Source organism: Geospiza fortis, unplaced genomic scaffold, assembly GCF_000277835.1.
Source record: "Geospiza fortis unplaced genomic scaffold, GeoFor_1.0 scaffold112, whole genome shotgun sequence".
Lineage (NCBI taxonomy): Eukaryota > Metazoa > Chordata > Aves > Passeriformes > Thraupidae > Geospiza > Geospiza fortis.
Window position 1 is genome coordinate 20,074,643 of NW_005054298.1, and position 20,417 is coordinate 20,095,059.

The 20,417-nt window shown below is 35.3% G+C and overlaps 1 protein-coding gene across 4 annotated transcripts in view; it reads right to left on the reverse strand.

Moving 5' to 3' along the window:
• Positions 1–20,111, reverse strand: part of LNPK (lunapark, ER junction formation factor) — a 44,710-nt gene extending 24,599 nt beyond the window's left edge. For 3 of the 4 annotated variants that reach the window (XR_004081854.1, XR_004081853.1, XM_014307376.2), the window contains exons 1-7: positions 20,028–20,111; positions 18,745–18,789; positions 17,387–17,574; positions 14,077–14,135; positions 10,863–10,903; positions 4,709–4,789; positions 4,571–4,622 (exon numbers count right to left, since the gene is read on the reverse strand). Coding sequence is in view for 2 of the 4 variants with exons in the window: in XM_014307376.2 (XP_014162851.1) it covers positions 4,571–4,622; positions 4,709–4,789; positions 10,863–10,903; positions 14,077–14,135; positions 17,387–17,574; positions 18,745–18,789; positions 20,028–20,054 (493 nt within the window). In the remaining 2 variants the exon portion in view is untranslated. The remainder of the gene's footprint in view (positions 1–4,570; positions 4,623–4,708; positions 4,790–10,862; positions 10,904–14,076; positions 14,136–17,386; positions 17,575–18,744; positions 18,790–20,027) is intronic. The other variant, XM_005415874.2, reaches the window with a different exon arrangement.
• Positions 20,112–20,417: the final 306 nt, after the last annotated feature.

A 20,417-nucleotide genomic window follows, 5' to 3' on the forward strand; every position in this document is an offset into this window, starting at 1 on the left:
TATTAGAGAGATATGCTTCAGTAGTTTTAGTTTCATTACAGAGTTAAGAATGCAAGACTCATTGCTAGTTTCCACAAAATACTGGGTTATTTACAATGCCTCTTTTCCCCCTTCACTTAGAAGTTCACTTGGCTTTCATTCTATTCTGTGATTCATACTTAAGAGAACTTGCCAACCCTCTGCTGCTCCCCAAGTAAGAGAAGTCACCAGAATCTGCATTATGAGAAAGTGAGAAATGCTCTCCTCGGCACAAGCAACAGCCCATCCATTCCAGTACTGCCCTTCATAGATTGGCTGTAGATGTTATTCAGTGACAACACACAAACCTGGATTTCTGATGCTTACATTCCTGATACCATCCCCAGGATCCATAAATGCATTGTCATGGACAAGGAGAGTACAGCCCTGTCGCATCATTTTAGTATCACATACAGATCCTTTACCCACTAACTCCCCTAATTCCTGCCCTGCACTTCCACAGCCCTAATATTCTTCTGAAGTTACTGAATATGATCTATATACTTCTCAAATTGCCTTAACATGCAATGTATTAAAAATGAGCCTTTTGCAAAGTTCCAGATTTCCATAATTCCAAGTTGCACAACTTAGCTAAGAAACATGTCCACTGATCTCAACACTAACACAATTTACAGCTACTGCTGATGTAGTTTTAATGAAGTTTTGACATTTTCCAAGGATTTTCTTCAGTAATGATATTTGTGTATCCAGAAGTCAACAGCATGAAGACAGATGAATAGATTAAAAATAGAACTTTTATTCTCCAAACACACTACAGTTCAAATTCTGCAGTTAACAGCATTGGACACTTCAGACATAAGCAGACACATTACTTAAGAGGCATCTACTCAACTCATGATTCAGTATGAGCTCTTAAAGACTATTACACTACTGCAGTGGTGAGGCAGTGACATGTTTCATGTTTACAAGCATCACTATTTTATTTTTTCCTCACTTCAAAACACCTTGATTTTTGTAGAGAAACATTATTTTCAGAGAGCACTACATTACACTGCAAATCAATATATAGTTTACGTAACTTGTTGGCTTTAGTATTGAAGACCAGCCAAGCATTTTCTTCCTTCCTCCTCATGCCTATATCCATTCCCACAGCCTGCAACCATCTTCTATTGCATCATTTTTAATTCAGGTCACAGAGTGATCTCATTTACAATACACCCCTGCTAGCAGTCATAGTAAATGAAAGAGCAGGTACCAACAACAGAATATTGCTGATAAATATTTCACTGAAATTATACACTTACCCTATTTTTCTCTATGGCCAAAGTACTAAAGTATATATTCATTAACTGTACCCCTCAAAAAACATTTCTGAAGAGATAAAACTGCACTTAAATTTTCAAATTCCTTTCCTTCTGGATTTTGTGATCTTTTTTATGCCAAACACAAGATTGAGCTATTTCATCTGTTAAAACTACCATTACTTAGTTCAGCAGTGCATGTCAAAATCACAAAAACTGCAAGAAGAGCTAAACACAGGAAAATTGGGCTGCTACCAGTTGTTTTCCTGGGAATCAACTATTACGCAATACTGATTAAACCTTTGTACCAATCAGTATGATGTGCAAGCTTATTCATTCCAACCAGTAAGTAAAAACCATACAAACAAACTAACCTTTCATCAACTGCCTCATACACAACATTGTCCAACTTGATTATGTATCAGTAACTGTTTATCATCTTTTCAAAAAGACTCCATTACAGTGCTCAAGAAAATGAGTTCTGTTGCTTGGCTAGCTTGTGCCCAAAGCAAGCAAAGAGAAGATCAGGGAAGCTTTAATGTTACGTTACTTATAGGTATTTTATTATTCCAAACCACTCTAATTCTACCACATACTACATACAGCAAATTATACTACAACCACATAAAGGTGTCATCTAGTTACAGTAAGTTATATACTGCACAGAACACAAGCTAATATTCATTTTTGGCAGATATTTAGCATGAACAGCAATAAGCTAGTAGGTTTTTTGATAGCTAAAAATTGAAATAATTACTGAATATAAGAAGAATTATTTGGTAAGTAAACTCTATTTGGAAATTAAGCCTCCATAATTTCACAAACCAAAGGCAAGCACAGCTTGTCCCTCTTTAACTATAACGCACCTCCAAACTACAATAGTCTGACTAACTACTTAAATGGGGATAAAAAGCTGCACCAATTCCAAATTCAATGTGTTAGAGAACAGATCAGACAAATTAAAATAAAATTGTGCTGCATATGAAAAAATTTACATTGACTCATAGAATCAATTAGGTTGGAAAAGACTTTTAAGATCATAAAATCCAACCATAAGCCATGACAATTTACAAAATTTATTTTCCAAAATCCTTTCAATGCTAAACTACACTTTTATTCAAGATCAAGCAAGAATGTCCATGCACCCCAAAAGGTTGAATCTGTTTGAAAGGGAATTGTACATTTTCTCAGTTGTGTCCCCACTTAGAAGTTATTGGTTCACACACCATGACAGTCTCAGAGAGCACTCTTTGCAAATTAAACTGTACTGAAAGATTCCTTCCACCAAGCCCATGAGACCAATTTACACCTAGCTCTAAATAAAAAGTTCTAAGCACAGATAGCCTGGGCAAACTCCTCAGGCACAACTGTTTCACATATCTGTTCATACCACACCTATTAACATAGACCACAGCCTACACTGACTGGCTCTCAGAAATAACTCTAATTCTCCCAGAACCTCTCCCTCCCAGCCCGTCTATTAACAGTCAAGACACAATCAACACAACACAGCATAGGCTGGATCCAGCTGATCTGCTTTTGTCTGACTGGATCAAAAGCAGGGGCACTACACTTTGGAAACCCAAACATGCACCAGACTAATTAACAGACACTGACCAACGCACTTCTCACCACTGCTCCTTACACAGCCTGGGTAGAGGGGAAGAGATAAGTCATGTACCTCCTAAGGAGTTTCTAAACTGGTGTTGCTCTCTCTTCATAAAGTCAGAGTGACTAAAGACTTACCACTGTTTAATTTATAGCTAATTATCTGCAGATTTCTATACAGAAACGCATTTCCAGGCAGTTTCATCCCCTGGTCAATGTTACTTGCATTCTGCAAACAGATCTGTCACCCTACTACTGGACTGCAGGAGTGATTTCTAACATAGCTCAACAAGGATGAATTTTATAAAGAGTTTAAAAAGAGCTAAAACCAGACTACCTACACATTACAGGTTTAGCAGAAAATTCTTGGCAACCACCCACGAGCTGTATTAAGGCAGAGAAAAGAACAGGGTGTCAGAATAGCCCTTCCGCCTGAACAAAACTATGAATGCTGCAGAAATGGAGCACAGGAAAGACAGGTAACTTGAGCAAACTTGAAAAAAAGCTGTTGTGTCTAAGACAACAGAAGAGATTAAAGCTTCACTATTGAGGTACTGCACTGCAACTATTCACTGTCAATGTCAACAAGTAGGGATAGTTTTAAAGTATTTTCATGGCAATTTAAAGCTAAGCAAGAAGAACAAAACAGAGCATTTGATGATGCAGCTTATAAGCACCTTTGTTAGTAAATCCAGGTGCTCTGCACTGAGCAAAACAAGTACTTCAAGTGAAAAATGGGAAAAATAGAATTTTGGTCACCCACAAGAGTTAAACACAAAGTTGACAATTCTAATACTAAATTCTAAAGCAATCTGTATTTTATGAAAAACTGTGCATAGCAGATTCTGCAGTTTATTTTGAGCATCAGCCCTTTCAGGTTATAACAGCAAGTTAGTGACAAAGATTGGTCTTAAAGTGTGAGTACAATCCTCAGTATTAGAGTACCAGGCAGCCTCTATACTCTGTTCATACAAGCATTTTCCATTCAACTACAGCATACTACACCCAACCTTAACAAAAATTAATAGTTGTCTGTCTGCATAAATATTTGCAAAAATATCACATTTTTAATGTAAGCATTCTACTGTGTGTGAGATCTGTTGAGTTTTGAAAGTTGTGTGGGCAATCTAGAAACAAGGCTTCCTTGAAACACATTCAAGCTTTTCTAGTTTATTTTATTCAATGGCACCTTTAAATGGAACAATGTAAAGCAGTAAAGAACTGTCCATTCTTTGCAACTAGAAAATAGTTGAATTATGCACCAGCTTCTTATTCCTCTCTGGGCAGCAAATAGATGTAGCTTAAGCATGGCATTAGGAAAGGTCTAACTAGCCATAAATAGAAACTCAATTGAAAAACGAAGTCAATGAACATTACACAAGAATTGAACACACCTTAGTATTCTACAAAAGCTGCAAGTATGCCACAAGAAGTTAGTTTTCTCTCAGCTTTAACATCAAGCAGCATTAAATATCCTGCTCTCTAGAACATCAGGCTTTAGTAATAGATCCCTTGCCTGAAAAATACAGAACAGTAATGGGCATAGCCTAATGAACAGTCTATTAACCCTAAATAGAGGTCAATTGATCTACAAATTTTATCATAGACAGACTTCTAGACTAGAAATTACTGTGAAAGATGAGTATCTATGCTAAAGAGCACCCGTTTTACAGGGCTATTACCTTGTCCAGGTCTTGGGGTTGCAGATGTTCCAGCAGATGGTAGCTCAGTCTCCTGCCAATTAATGATAAATAACATTATCTGAATGCTCAGCTCCATAGTACCTTTCATATTACATCAGTATCAATAACAAGACTCACCTTTGCACTTGATTCCGGATCAAACCTTTCAAGGATTAGTTTAGCATTCTTGTAGGTTTCCTTTTCCATTACTTCCTCAAGCTGGAAACAGAAAGGTTCCACACATCAATAGATAATTTTTCAAAGTATTTCCCCCCACCACAGCCTCCCATTTAGAAGCATCTAATCAACATTACCAAAAGGCAAAGCTCATCCATGAACCAGTAGCATTTTCAGATACCTGAGGATTTGCTGTATTCAATGGAAAATGAATTTTGCTTTCAAAAACAGTTTCCAAACTCTAATGGACTACTTGTACTTAACAGCCTTATTGCAAGGAAACACCAAATATTGCTAATTGTTTACATATAATGAGGAGAATAATTACAAGCACCAACTTCAATAATGGAATGTGCAAAAATCTATCAGCCATCATTATTGGAAGTTATTAGACATGACAAGCAAATGACAGGCAATTCCTTAGATTTATTTCCTCATAGCACTTAATGCTATTAATTTAAGGAAGGTCGTTAGCCAAGTGCTTTACAGAATAAAGTCCCTGTGCCAATTAACTGCTGTCAGCATCGATTTTAGATTATTTATTAGCAGAAGCAATTAGCTTGCTGCAAATGCTGTGAAAACTCACTAACTAGAGAACAGCCACGGAATTTGCTCAAATAACTTTAAAGGCTGGATCTACATCTTTACAGCAATTCAAACTGCTTTTCAGAAAAAAGGAACACGTTAAGAATTTAAATAAAAAATTTACTGAGAACTATGCATACTTTAGGGAGTGTAATTAAAGCACTTCATTATTACAGCGTTTTATTTACAATGCACTCAAGTGGCTTTATAGCCAATACATGGGCTTAATTTAAAAAAGTAATCACTAGTAAAGTATCATTTTAGTGGTTAACAGCCAACATCAGAAGCAGCTTAACTATGAAACTGAGATAGCTGAAGTTATGACAAATACCTAACATGGATAGAAATTATAATACATTTTACAGTATCTTAAGCAGACCTTTCTTCCCAGATATGCTGACTAATGGCCATGTTCAGCTAAAAGTGGCGACTTTGTTTGTTCTGAAGTTTGCTGTTGGCATAAACTGCAAAACTGAAAAGGTCAGTGGTCAAAAAATTAAATTCTCTCAAACTCATTTATCACTGCTAAAATAACAAATGGTGCAGGTTAACATGAATTTTATGCCATTATTTAGCTAGTGAGAAACTAAAGTTTCAGCCATTGTGCATACACAGACTGTGCAGGAGTTTTGCATTTAGACAGACCTCAGGATTGCAAATAGACCACAGAAGCTAAATAAAAATTCACCCTGTTTAATGGCTACTGTGTATTCATTTAACACTCACTCCTCCACATATTTCTTGAAGTTTGAGGCAAGGAATACTATCCAGGCTGTTAATTAAGGACTGTTGAAACAAAAGGGAGTGAAGAAGGAAGTAAAAATCAATTTCCTGGACTTGTATTTCAGCATCACTTTGGAGTTAACCCACTAACTTTGTAAAACAAATGCCACACAGTGCAATAAGGGCAGAATTAATGACCTAATAGGAAAAATAAAGTATTTATTGCTTATAGAAGTAAAAACTGTAAGACAGATTTTTATACAAAGGGGTAAGGCTAGTGAGGTGAAGCTGTAAAGTGGGGAAGCTTTAACAGTCAGTGCTAGTATTTGTCTGCCAAATCAAAATTTTAAAAACCCAATTCACTTCACATCAATGAACATAAAATGTATACTATTGTCTGTATAGCCAAAAAGAAAAATGAGTAATAACTTTCTGCAGGACAAAGTGACCTTTAGGGGAGAGAAAAACCAGAATGCTCCACCATCACTTGACACTTTCTTTATCTAAAGCACTTCTTGCCACAGAAGTATTAGATAGTATAGTAGCTATTTGTGGATACATAAGTTTTGCAAAAACAGTAACATTATTTTGAAACATAATTCCATTCTCACCACAAGATTCAGATGTTGAAGTTATCCCCCACATTACATAGTTTTTGGATAATTCAACGAGTTACTCTTCATATTTTGAAATTCATATATAGCTTTAAAATTCTAGTAAAGCTGAATCTGAACAAGAATTCAGTATCACAATTGAGTCTTTACAAATTTATTGAAAATATGTAGAAATTGTCAGGATTTCTACAGGCACATTCACATTTCTCATGCTTTCACTTAGAGAGTATACTTTTCTAAAGTAAATTGAAATTTGGCTGACAATATCAAATAAAGAATCAAAAAGGACCAGGTTTACTTACTGTGAGCAAAACAGTAAGTACCAGAAGAAAGTAAGAGCTTGTGTAAAATTTAAATACTACTTCTGTGATTGCATAGCAGAGAAAACTGGCTTTTGTGCCAACATAGGAAGCTCATTTATGAACACAAACCAAGACACTGACTTCTGCTACATTCACCATCCTGAAGCATAATCTTGAAAGGGTTAACTTGATCCTGAGCACTAACACAGCAAATTGCTCAACACCTTACTCTTTTTCCATAATAAAGTCTTCTCTGAGATCCAAAACTTCTCCTACAAAATCATTTTCTACTTTCTGCCAAGGGCTAACACATAGTCTATCCTTATCAATGAAATTATAATGCTGAGCAACCCAAATCACAAGTGAACTCCTAAGACAGTAATACCAGCCTAAGCATGATTTTTTCATGGAATTAATCAGATATTAATAAAGAAGCACGGTATCACATTCTCTTCCTATGAACAATTGTATGGATGAACTCCTTCCCAACAGGCAACCAAACAAAATTCCTGTGGGAATGACATCAGCTGCTTAAATTGCATAGTATGAGTAATGTATTTCAAGCTTCTTGTAACGGCAATTTAGCAACCAAAGACTTGAGTACTAGCATGGTGCAAACCACTCTTATTCACCATACTACTGCGCGAGTTCATAAATTGAGAATTACTTACCTCCAACTACGAGGAGGTCTTTCTAAATATTCACACAAAGCCATGAAACTCATCAGTCTACCATTTAAAATATACCAGTACATGTAGCAAAAGTTTCATTAAAATTGGAAATACATCATTTAAGTCACAGTAATTAAGTATTCTCTGAACAGATCCGTGCCAGTGTTAAAACCACCAAGGTAACTGACCCTTTGTCAGTAAATATGATTTTAAACTGTATTTTGAGTTTCCAGTCACCTATTTTCAGTACTCTAGAATTTACCAGTTAGACAAAACTGGGCTTACACAAGAACCAACTCCTAGCAGAGTTTTTATCACATACTAAAGTTATCAAAATATCAATGGTTGTCTACACCTAGAAGGCTGAAGACAAAGTTGATTAAAGAGTAATTAATTTGAGTAACAGAACTCATATGCTGCATTTTCTTCCCATTACTAACATAACTCCAAGACAGCCTTGAAATCAGAATAGCTGGGTATTTTTTCCTAGATTAACAGATGCAATTTCTAAACTCTTACCTGAAATGGCTTGGAAGTCTGTCAAAGTCTAATATTACACTTAGTATTGAGAGTAGCTGAGCAAGCTTCAGCAAAGTTTAATTCTAAAATTAGCATGGTAATTACTATACTAGCTTCACAACTTTGTCCTCAGGCTAAGAATTATCCCATCTTTAAGACTGCTGTTCCAGGTAAACTCCCCACTAATTCCCAGTTATATCAGCTTAATACATGTCCTGTGCCCTTGCTTTAATATGCTTAACCCTCTGAACTTGCTCATCTACCCATGCTCAGGCTTAAGGGCTGACATCCTCATTAACTGAGAAACTCTGAGACAAAATCACAGCTAAACAGTCACGAACACAACCACAGCATCCCTCCTTATGATCGAGGAGGGAAACAAAGTTGTATCTTGAAGTAGTGCCGTGATTACAGCTGATTAACTTCATCCCTACCCCCAGTTAATAACTGAACAAGCTTTAAAGTATTCACTAGGAGAAAACCAGCATAGTCAGTTCTGTGAGAAATAAGTATTACACAAACTTTGAGTCAAAGTACAGGATAGACAATACTAATGGCAATTTCCAGATGAAGTATCTGTATTTGTCAAGTATTTTACCCACATGAGTATACATATGACTATGTCACCAAAGCCAGAAGATAAGTTAGACAGAAATTCATTTCTATTGAGCAGTCACTGCAAATGCACCAGGGCATTACAGCACGTGAGGAGCTCACACCATTTACAGGTAAGCCCTGTAACCACCTTATCTCCCTTCAGCACACAAGTAATGTCTGCAGGGAAAAGGTGGGCCACATGACTGTAAAACACAAGTCTACTGTAACATTTTTCAAAAGGACAATTGTCTTCAATGTAAGATTTATCCAGCAATTAGGTAGCTGAGCTGCAAAGTGAAAAAGCACAGATGTTGCAGCAGGCTCAGTGCCTAGACAACAATTTGCATTAGAAATAAACAGGAAACACATAATTTACTTATCCTAAATACTTTGAGAATCACAATGTACATTTCTTAGTAACTAATCCCATTTGCAAACTCACCAGCAAATCAGAATTCAACAAGAAAAAAAAATCCTCTCTCTCCCCATTATTTCACTTGATTTTTGTTTTACTAAAAATTAGCCAAAGGCACCCTTAAGGAAGTTAATCAAACAAAACAAAATCAAATCTGAGTATTATCAAAATGAAATTTTATAGAATGCAATTGATTGAGTGCTTTTATTTAAAACACTAATTATATTCTCTCTTGTTACCTGCATCTCCTTCCAGCTCATTTCAACATGTTCTGTTTCATATATAATTATCTAATTTTAATGCTTAATTGAATATCTTAAATTATGATGAACCTCCCGAGTCCATCTTCTGAGTAAAAAATACCAACACTGCACTGATTCAAGAGGTCAGCAAGTCCTCTGTTTCTGGTTCCTTGCTAGGAACAAGGCACCCACAAGATCAAGTGATAATCATAGACTCTAAAAAATAGCTGACTTACACATTATTGGACTTCCCAGAACTCAGTTTCACTAATCCTATTTAGAAGTTTGTCTTTAATGATTAAAGCTTGACTTGCATGGCAATTTATACTTCCAGACTTAAATTCTCCATGGTTACACTACAATTTCTTTCTCGTCTATGAAGTATTTATGCAGTTGTTTCATTTTTGTATTGTGCATTGTTTCATCTTGGTTCTTCTACAGTATGTTGTTTTGATGTTTTGCATATGCAAAATACACATTTAGGTTCTTCCTGACTAATCTTTTATTCAATGGCTTTTGTCCTAATTGCTTCTCACACACAAAAATTCAGTATTACTAGTTGTTCTATAAAAAAAGATTTTCATGATTACAAAAAACTAAACTTAAACTGAAACGAAGACTTCACATTTAAGATTCCAAAACCTCTTTTGTTCTCCACTGTGCTTTTCTGCTTCAAGAACTTTTCCTTTAAGGCTACCAAATGACTATGTTAATTGGAAATATAAACTGATTTCAGTTAAGCAGTTTTCATAAACTTAACATTGTTGTCATGCCTATGTCTTTAGTCCCTAGAAAATATAAGTCTCTCAAATCCCTTTGTAGCACCACTAAAAGCAAAGGACACATCCATTTAAATATCAGCAAATCCTCTTTACCAAAGGACAATGACATAATTCGGTTACAGGTTATCTTTTTTACATCTACATTTTAAAAGTGATAAAACATAGATCATGACATAATAACAGACTCTCACCCAACTCATCTTTGGTACCTTTGTTCTGGGTTTTTTATTAATTTAGCTACCATGGCAAAATCCAGAAGGTATGAGGCGAACACTTTGGGAAACTCATTAATAACAAAGATTCATAATAGAATTTTTGGCATTTCTGGAGGGAGAAGGAGTTGCTTTGGCAAGGTAGGGTTGGGGGGCAGAGAGTGTTTGGGTTGTGGCTGTTTTAAAGTTTTGCCTTACAAGGCAGGTGAAGCCAACCATGTAAGAAAACAATTTCCTCTCTCAACAAGCTTCCTTATGGAGTAATAAACAGAGAGGAAACAGCTTTCAGTGCCACAAACTTCACTAAGAGGACAAGTTATCTAAGACTTGGAATCTTGTCCATCCTAAATTTTTCTTACTGAGATTAACTGTTGATCAAGTTTGGTGCAAATATCTGGCATACACCATTTGTAGTCAACCATAGCAACCATTTTTTCTTGAAGTTTTACTTACTATTTTTTTCTTTTGGGATTTTAAATCTTCCAGCGCATCATCTAAAAGAAGGACATTATACATTAGTTTTCAAATATAAATTCATTTCAGCACACTCCAAACATTGACTTCACCTTGAGATATCAGGAAAAATTATGCATTGACCACTATCAACTCTAAACATCAGTAAACCTGGTATAAAATAACTAGACTTTTTATGTGAAAATAAATCACTTAAAATGCTGAAACTGCTTATAAATTATAGCCCACTGTTATCACTTTACAGTTATAACTATTAAAAATTTTTATGTACCATTTCCTCATTAAGAAAACCAATTCTAGCCAGTGCCCTGCTTTGACCTACATTAAAACTGGTACAACAATGGACCAAATACATTTAATCTCATGACTCAAAATACAGAAAAAATCTTGAGGTCTAAGCATTTGCATATCTGAGTACCAGATTTACTGGCTTCAGTATTTCACATAAACCTCTTAACACATACTAGTTTCAAACGCCAGGTCAATTCCAAGCTTCAAAGCTCAATCTATTTCCCCCTTTCTATATTCTCAGACTACAGCAAAGCCTCCAGTTTTGTAAGAACAGCTACCAGAAGGTCATTTTACTACTAAATGTTAAGAGACTGTTGAAACAGTAGGCACAACAGCTAACCTCTCTAAGAGGAAGAGAAAGAAGAAAGGCCAAAAGCATGAGGGATTTTCCTGAAAGTCAATGTTTGGAGCGTGACACACACAGAAAACTCACTGTAGTAAACCATCACCTAATGCAGAAGATATTCTCTCAACAAATTAGCTTTCTACTATCTCTGTTCACAGCAAGAAGATTTTAACAATAAACTGTACAACTTTTTACCCTTTCTCAGCTTTACTGAACACTGGCAGCTTACTTCCTGTAAAAATATACCTATTCTTACCCATTTTTAAAGACAGAAAAAGCTTCATAGAACTACAAGACACAAACCCAACCAAACACACTTTTTTTTTTTTTACTATTTATAAATACATATTTCATACCATTCAAAGTTACTTCAGGAAAACTGTTACTTAAAATTAAGGGAACAAATAATTACTTGAACTTTTCCAGAATGCAGAAATCCATTTTGATCAAATACCCCTCTTCATTAAATGGGCAAAATACTAAAACTGGCATGCACATAATTGAAAGGTTATTATTTATACAATAAAAGTGTAACTACACCCATCCCCATTTGTTAATAAGACATGGAAAAAGACAATATTTAATCCTAGGATGGACCACAGAAGATGGACAATTCCAGAAAGTGTGCATCTGCAAATTACCAAACTACCTCCTTTCACTGAATGTTACATTTATATTACAACACATTGCCCCACACAGATTAACAGTTTAAACTGTATTGCAATGCAGTGTGGTATCATGAAACCAAATAAACAGCAGAATACAGCCAGCTATCAATGGTTACTCAAGAAACTTCAAGTGCTTTTGGTACAGAAATGCCTAGAACACCTTCATGCATAGCCTTCCACAAAGCAATGCCACCAGTTTCAAGTGTGGGTGTTTCTTTCTGATCACTTTACCTGCTGTACTCAACAAGAAGCTCAAGAAACACCAGCCCCTTAAACATGGCCAAATGGCAATTACTGCAAAGTACTCTCAAGAAACCAACATCTCTCATCTTAATTAAACCTACAGAAAAAAATCATACTAGAGAAGTCAATATCTGCAATATACCTCATTTATTTTCTCCATCTTTGGGACAGATCAGCCTAAATCTTTAATAGTCGTTTGCCTAACCAGTCCCAAAAACTGAAATTCCATCATCTCTCTGCATCACCTTCCCTGGAGTCTAGCTAAAATTTTCTTCATTCACAGCATCATTCCCAAACCTGATGTATACTGATTATCCAGCACAGAGTTTTACTGTATTAAATAACCATCTCCAGTGTCTCAGTATGTTATACTAACTTATCCCAGAATAAAAATTTGGTTTTGAGCAACTTAGTTGATAGCTTTCGATTTTCTTTTCAAAATCATTCGATTTTCTTTTTCAAATATAGGACTTTTATCTCTGAGGTAAAACACTTCATTTTTATCCAGTCTCTGGAACCACACAGGAATAATCCTTTTTGGCATGTTCTATCATCTACTAAACCCTTTAAACACAGGTTCAACAAAAGCACCAGACTTGCCTGTACGCTCAAAACAGCAATAAAGACACTTAAGCAAAGTAGAAAAATGTACTTTTTTTCTTATTTATCCATGAAATGCAAATCATTCATTTCACCTTAGAAATGAATCACACAGCACCACAGAATATATGGACTATTTTATTTCTACATAAAAATATATGTTCTGTGCTTGCATATCAAATGCAAACATTCGGTTTAAGAAAAATTCTAAAAGTGATGTTTAACTTGTAAGCTGTCACAAATTAAATACATCATGCTGCTCTGCAAGTCATAAAACACAGTGCAACACTGAGGTTTGCCTGTATTATTGCTCACATCACCATGAGATATTGTTACAGGCTGGACTGCTTTCAAGGAAAGTCTCAAATGAATTCTAACTACTGCAGACAAGTGCCACAGATGCTGTTCTTAAATAGCATGCAGATTCATTCTAATGCAAAATTTAACAACTTTTTATATATATTTGAAAACCTCCATTACTTCTTGGTTTTGTTACACGACTTCCAATTTTCCTTAGCTCTCAAAAAAGCAGAAAAACACCCACTTATACCTTTCCCACTCAGGAAAACATAAGTATGCTTTGGAGAACTTGGGAGAGAAAAGATATCCTGACAAATAAATTAGACACATCTGCTATAAATCTCTTCCCTTTTGTATAAGGATAACAGATGACTGCAGGAATACTTATGAGATGCAAGTATCAAGGGAACTACTACTACTGTTCATACTTCCTTTCCCCTTGATCCTACTTTTACATCGTATTGTATTCCATTACACTTTTGACACATGCAAAGACAGGAGAAAGTTAGCACCATTTTATAAGTGAAGTGAAAGATTAAGCAGTTTCCTTCCTGCTCTTTCATGAACTATGTGGTAGAAAAAAGTTTAGCTAACACTACTAATTTCAGTATCAACTAAAAGGCTACTCTTGTCTTCCCAGAAGCCAAAAGCATTTGATCATGATCAAAAGCATTTACATTATCATAGCAAGCATCATCCTCAACTAGCTACATATTAAAAAAAAAAAAAAGGAAAAAGTACTTACTATTTCTTTCTGTCCGTTTGGAAAAGAAAAAAATGAGCAGTGTTCTTATACACCAGATTCTTTAGAACAAAAAGAAGAATTATATTAATTAAATTATATTACAGTAACCATTTCTGAAGTAATTTAGCAAACAACACTTAGCATATGAGATTTTATTTCACAAATACAAAAGACAGAAACCTTCAAACACTATTCATATAAAAAAGTAATAATTAAATTATCATCTTGTCAACAAGACATCAAAATTGCTCTAAATAAAAGCATCTTCTCAATTGAAATTAACTGTTACTTAAGGCAGAAATACTAAGGCAGCAGCAGTAATATCATCACTTGCTAAAAAATCTTCAGCTGAAACTTACTTAGTCATCACTTCTTATTTGATAGATTAATAATGCATTTTATCCAAAAAAAAGAAACTTACCAGTTCAGACCCAAAATTAAGGCCCAATATATTTGTGGGAAGAATTCTAATACCAATGAAAACCATGTGATAGAACTATTGTACAAATGCTCTCCCAAGCAGAATTAACTGACCTGAGATCTGGTGATTTTAGAGAAGCCCCAGTCTACTCAGTTTCTGTAGGGTTTCAGCTGACCTAGCTGGAGCAGTTTATACTAAGATGAAGTTAAACTGATCTATGACCATTTTACATTTGAAAGGTCTCTTTGCAATCATCAGGACTTCATTTGTTTAAAAGCTTAGAATTGCTTCTAATATTAAGCTTACACTTTTCCTGGTAAGTTATTCAGTCTAAGCCAAGTGGCAAACCTCATCCACCAAGCCATTGCAAGCATCCAAAACCCTCCTAATGTTAATTAAATAATAGAGCCTAAACTAGCAATGCTTCATTTAAGAAAAAAACAATCTTAAAGGCTAGAAAGGTTATCTGACTAAAAGCATGCATAAGAAAGCAGGCAAAAGGCTTTAAGAGTTTTCATAATGACTTAATTCACATCTTCTGTATTTATACAGTGGTTGCCCAGTTAGAAATGCCTTCAAGTATCAACAACACAGCCCAAGTCAGGCAAGTTGGATGAGGCACCTGGAATCTGAGAGCAGCCTATCCAAGGTAAGAGAAACAAAGAAGTTTAAGTGTTCCATGTTCAAAGGTATGCTATAATAACTGATCTAATAATACAGGTGGATTTATCCTCCTACACAACACAAAATGTGTCTTTCTAAAGTACCAGAAGAAATAAATGTTTAGAGGGTTTAAATTGCCTTAAATACCTTGTTACAAAGGCAAAAGCATTATTTCTTTTTAAATGTATGTTTAATAGTCTTCTACCTAAAGCTGTATTCTAAATATGAAGTCAGATATCATGAAATAAAAAAGCATTTCTTCTATAAGAAATCTGAGACAAAAGTTTAATAGCAGATCATTTCAACCAATTTTACAAAAAAAAATATATTTCTTTGAAAATCAGAACATGCAAATTAAAACTATTTCAAATAAAAATCAGTTCAAGAAGAGCACCCTTCTAAAATGTTAACATATTTCTTCAATTTTTCAAGTATTTCAGTATACATTTAAAATTAATGATGTTATAGTCCTAAAACTTAACTTGCTCTTCCAACATCAGTAACTTGCTGAGACCCTGAGGGACTGACCTAAGGCAGAAATAAGTTGGTGACTGACTGCAAGCTGGAAAAGGCAGACATACTACAGTTTGATTAGATCTGAAAAATCTCTAGAGCTATTACTGGGTGGCACCAGGCATTCAGCATGGAGTCACCTCTTGACCGAGAACAAAGACAAGCTGGCAGCTGCTTGCCATTCATATCTGCCAAAAAAAGCTGAAGAGGAATAGCTTAAGGAAAAAAAAATCTGATAAACAGCTGCAAGTCATAAGAGAACAACAGACTGATTTTAAGTGCTAGTAAGCTGACATCTAAATCAGAACTTTACAGAGAGCCATCTTGAGAAAAATAAGCATAACTGGAAGACAAACCAGAGAATAAACGTCCAACATGTAAATTCAAACCATAGCACAAGAAGCCATCACCTTCAATAATAAAAGCTTCCATTTCTACACTAATTCTAACACACCTATGTGAAAGGAGGCTGCTAATACTTCCTCTTTTACAAGACTTTCCTATGAGCAAGAACAAGCCTCACACACTAACAACAAAGACTTTAAAATGCTTCCCCTTAAGAACAAAATTAATTCATATTGCTGCCAAAGATTAATTTGAGCTCTAATTTCTATATTAATCCTTTCCAGTCAAGATCCTGCTGCCCATGAATTTTCTCCACAGGAGTACACAACAGCAATACATGAGTATATTACAAATAATGCAGTATGACATACAAACACCATCTTCACCTGGGGGGTTTTCGACATGTTACATTATGCTCATCAAACTTGCAAAGCCTCAAATATTTACTTTGACTTTGCCTTTCCAAGTCTAAAGCTAGGGCATGTACAAACCATGCCTTCATACAAAGATGCTGTACAAATGGAAGTACTTACAATCATTTCAGCAAATTAGTCAATGCACTGCGGTCCCCATCATTAGGGAAGATGCTCAGTAGGCTGCTCTCACCTCCCTGATGGTCTGGAGGAAGGGGAGGCTACAAAGCAGCTGTTCAGTGAGGTGGGAGCCCTTTTTATTACTTTCAGATAAGTGGATTTCTTAGACAAAAAAAGCCACTCATCAGGATAAGCAGCCAATCAGCTCAGTGGAACAAATATGTAGTAATACTTTCTCCAGTTCACATACAACGAAGTTTGTATATTTTCTTGTTGAAGAAAACAGTCAGTGATTTTTCAGAAAAACAGCTAATTATGTAAAAGTAGTTTTCAACACACTTAGGGTGATGACTTTTCAAGTCCATTCTGTGTTAAAAATCACCTAACACAAAGTAAGTTTCTCTATTCATTCTTGTATTTTTCCCAGGTTATACACTACATTTTACATGAAGATGACATACCTTTGGTTACCTCTGTATACTAATGTAACTTCTTAAATTGCAATAAAAATAAAACCCTTGTGCATATATTACATTACCTTACAGCCTCAGAGACAGCTCTCTAGCCCCAGTATAATTTTGATAAGCCAAGTAACTTTAGATGCTATTATCTTTTGATGATAAGACCTAGTTCTATAATAAATCCAGACCCACAAGAGACATTCCTCTCAAAGTGCCTGCCTACCTACTTGAATCTATTTTAGAGGAAAAAAATCTGCAAGTTATGACATCTCAAGGATTGTCAAAGCAAACCCAAACCCCTGCTGAGATGTATTTTCCATCTCCTTTTATCAAAGAGACAGCAGTTAGAAAAGAAAAAAGGCATATTTACTTACATCAATGGAAATGCAAAAAATGGAAGTGTCATTGTCAGCCTTTTTGTCCATTCATCAGGAAGACACCACAAATATACAATTAAGCAAGTAATAAGGTAAAGAACTGAGGAGTAGAGAAGAAGCCTTCCAACCCATAGTTTCTGTAGTCTCTGATTTTTTTCTCTAAATTCTTCCAATGTCTGTATTTCCTGCAAATAAACAGAGTTCAGCCTTATTAGTGCAATTAGTAAGAGGTTTTTACTACGCTGCCTTTAAATGTTTGCTAAAATCAGCCCTATCAGTCTGAGACTTGATTAGAAAAGTCAAGCAGCTCTTTGATAAATGACAACATTTGCCCAAAGATAACTTTCATAGCATAAATACTCCATACTAATAAGGCTATGATATGAGCCACTTGCACCTTATTAGCAATTGGTAAGAAAAGTTAAAAATCAGCACTTTTTCACATTTGTAATGCATTAGTATATTTGGGGGAAGTAAAAAATACCAGTATCTTATGCATGGCAGTCTTTACTATCACATAAGTCACTACTAAGCATACTTAGCATTCTAAAGCTTTCATCAGGTACCTGTGGAATGTTAAATGTCTCTGACACTTTTCTACTAACATGGCAAATTGCTGGAACCTCTCCACCATTTTACTTGTTTTCCTTTCAGTACTTTCCTCACATTAAGAGTGAAATCATGAACATCTCTATGATGGTATACTAATAAGTGATGGAGCAATGCTCTGCTATGTTAACCATTCTGACTGTATTTCAAGTGACAACAGAAGTACTCACAGCTTCATTAAAAGGAAAACAAAAATATCAACAGTATATTTCAAAACAGTTAATTTCCCCACAGAGTACAGACATCTGTCACAAATGCTGGCAAAAAATCACAATTGATTACCGAACAACCTATCCAGTTATTCTGCCCCGACCTTACTTACTACCACTACAGTTAGAACTTCTACACATAAAACCATACATTGAAGCTTTTCTAATCAACCTGATGAATTTTGCATTAGTGACATTTTCCTTTACAGGGGACTTTAACAATTAGTTATAACTGAATTGTGTAATCAAGGCAGCTTCATATTCATTCCCATTTCAGGCTCTCCAAATAAATACTTGTCCTGTAGCTTCTCACTATCTATTATACAGTATTGGTATTCTTTAAATTACTAAACAGTAAGGGGAAAAATTATAACCATTTCTCTGATACACAGAATCTCTACTACTGGAATAATTACCAAAATAATTTAAAATTTCATGAGAGTATTTTACCTAATGTGAGAGAAATAGATGGCCAGAAAAAAGGACATAAATTTCTAAACAAAAAATCAAACAAAACACCAAAAAGCAAACACATACCTTATCTATTTTCTCTAATACTTCTACAGTAGAAGGCTTTGCCTGCTTACAAGGGAAAGAACAAAGATATTAATCTCACTTTTAAAAACTCAGTATTTTGTGGATTACTGTACATTAACAGTTTCCTAACAAAAAGACATATTCATAATAGATTAATAAATTATCTATTTTACATAAAGGTAAGAAGTTTTCCTACTTTAGTGTGACAAATAGAAAGGACTGTAATGAATCACTATATAACAGCTGGCATTACTCTAACCTGAAAGCTCCTCTCCTACATCACAAAAAATGAAAATCTATAATGCTTCTACAGCAATAATGAATGTGTAGGTGGAAAGCAAAACAAGAACAGAATTGATGAGTGGCAGAAATAGGCAAAACACAGAGAATATAGAGAAGAAGCCCTAACCTGAGTACTCCAGCTTTTTACTACTATTCATTCCATATAAGGACACACGGTGTAAATAAATCATAAGCACCTGCAAATAAGGGCTGTCATCACCAGTAAAATTCCCTATAGGAGCACCTGGAAATCCACCTTCTAGGAATCTTTCCTAATTTCTGAGAATTATCAAGCCACAATCTTTCCCCACCCTTCACACTACAAATTCAAAAGCCATAGCTCACACTGCATCACCCTGAAAGTGAGTTTCTACTACACAAAACTGACACTCCATCTGAAGTTTCACCTTTAATGGAGTTTTGTATGGAAGACTCTACAGTCAATTGCTAATGAGCAAAGGCAAACCTAGACTCAATCAACTCACACCTGCCAGGAGAGTAGTCAAAAATCCCATGCCTCTTCTTCCTCATTAACTCAGTACACCACTCAACAATCAATAAAGCAGATAGGAAGACAGACTTGTACAGGAGTAAGTAGCTACCAAACAATTTGTTAAAACAGCCAGAAATGTATTCTGCACATACCCATTTTTATCTAGGTCACCAACCTGTCAAGTCACAGATGCTGCAGTTTCTATCCCAATGATGCACAACAAAAGTATTTAGATTTACAGAAAGAGTTTAAACTGTATTTTTTTTAAGCTAAACAAGCCAGTGCCAGACTGGTACTGCAAAGGAAATGAAGGACAACAGCAGAGTTTCACAGCTTAGTGATTTAGCAATGAATATTTTTGGTCATATCTCTCACTACTGGACTTTCAATGACATACTCACAGGAAAAGTTCAGCACTAGCATTCAGCCAGCATTAACAGTCAACATGTCCCAGATACTCCCATCTTCTGGACTAAAGGTTATTACATTGTTGCACAATGTTACTTACCCTCCATCTTGAAATTAATCCACCCATCTTCTATCGTGGACAAATGTTGGCAGAGTTATCAATCTTCTACAAGAATTCACAGCTAGAAATAAAGCATTAAGCACTTAGGAGCAATCTAACAACATAATCAAAGATTCTCCAATTCATTCCAACATCTTAAGAAACCAAAATATTGTATAAAGCCATTGTCACACTATCTACCTGTGTGCTATCTTTAAATTCAGTTTTCTGATTCATAAGCCACACTCTAAGTCAGTTGATCAGCTCAGATGTGGCCAAAGTTATTTCTATTTTGGAAATACTTAACTAGCAGGGAGTTCTCAAAAACACAGGCACAAATGAACTGCAAAAAGAGACACCAAAATACTCCAGCATAAAAACAATTTTAAA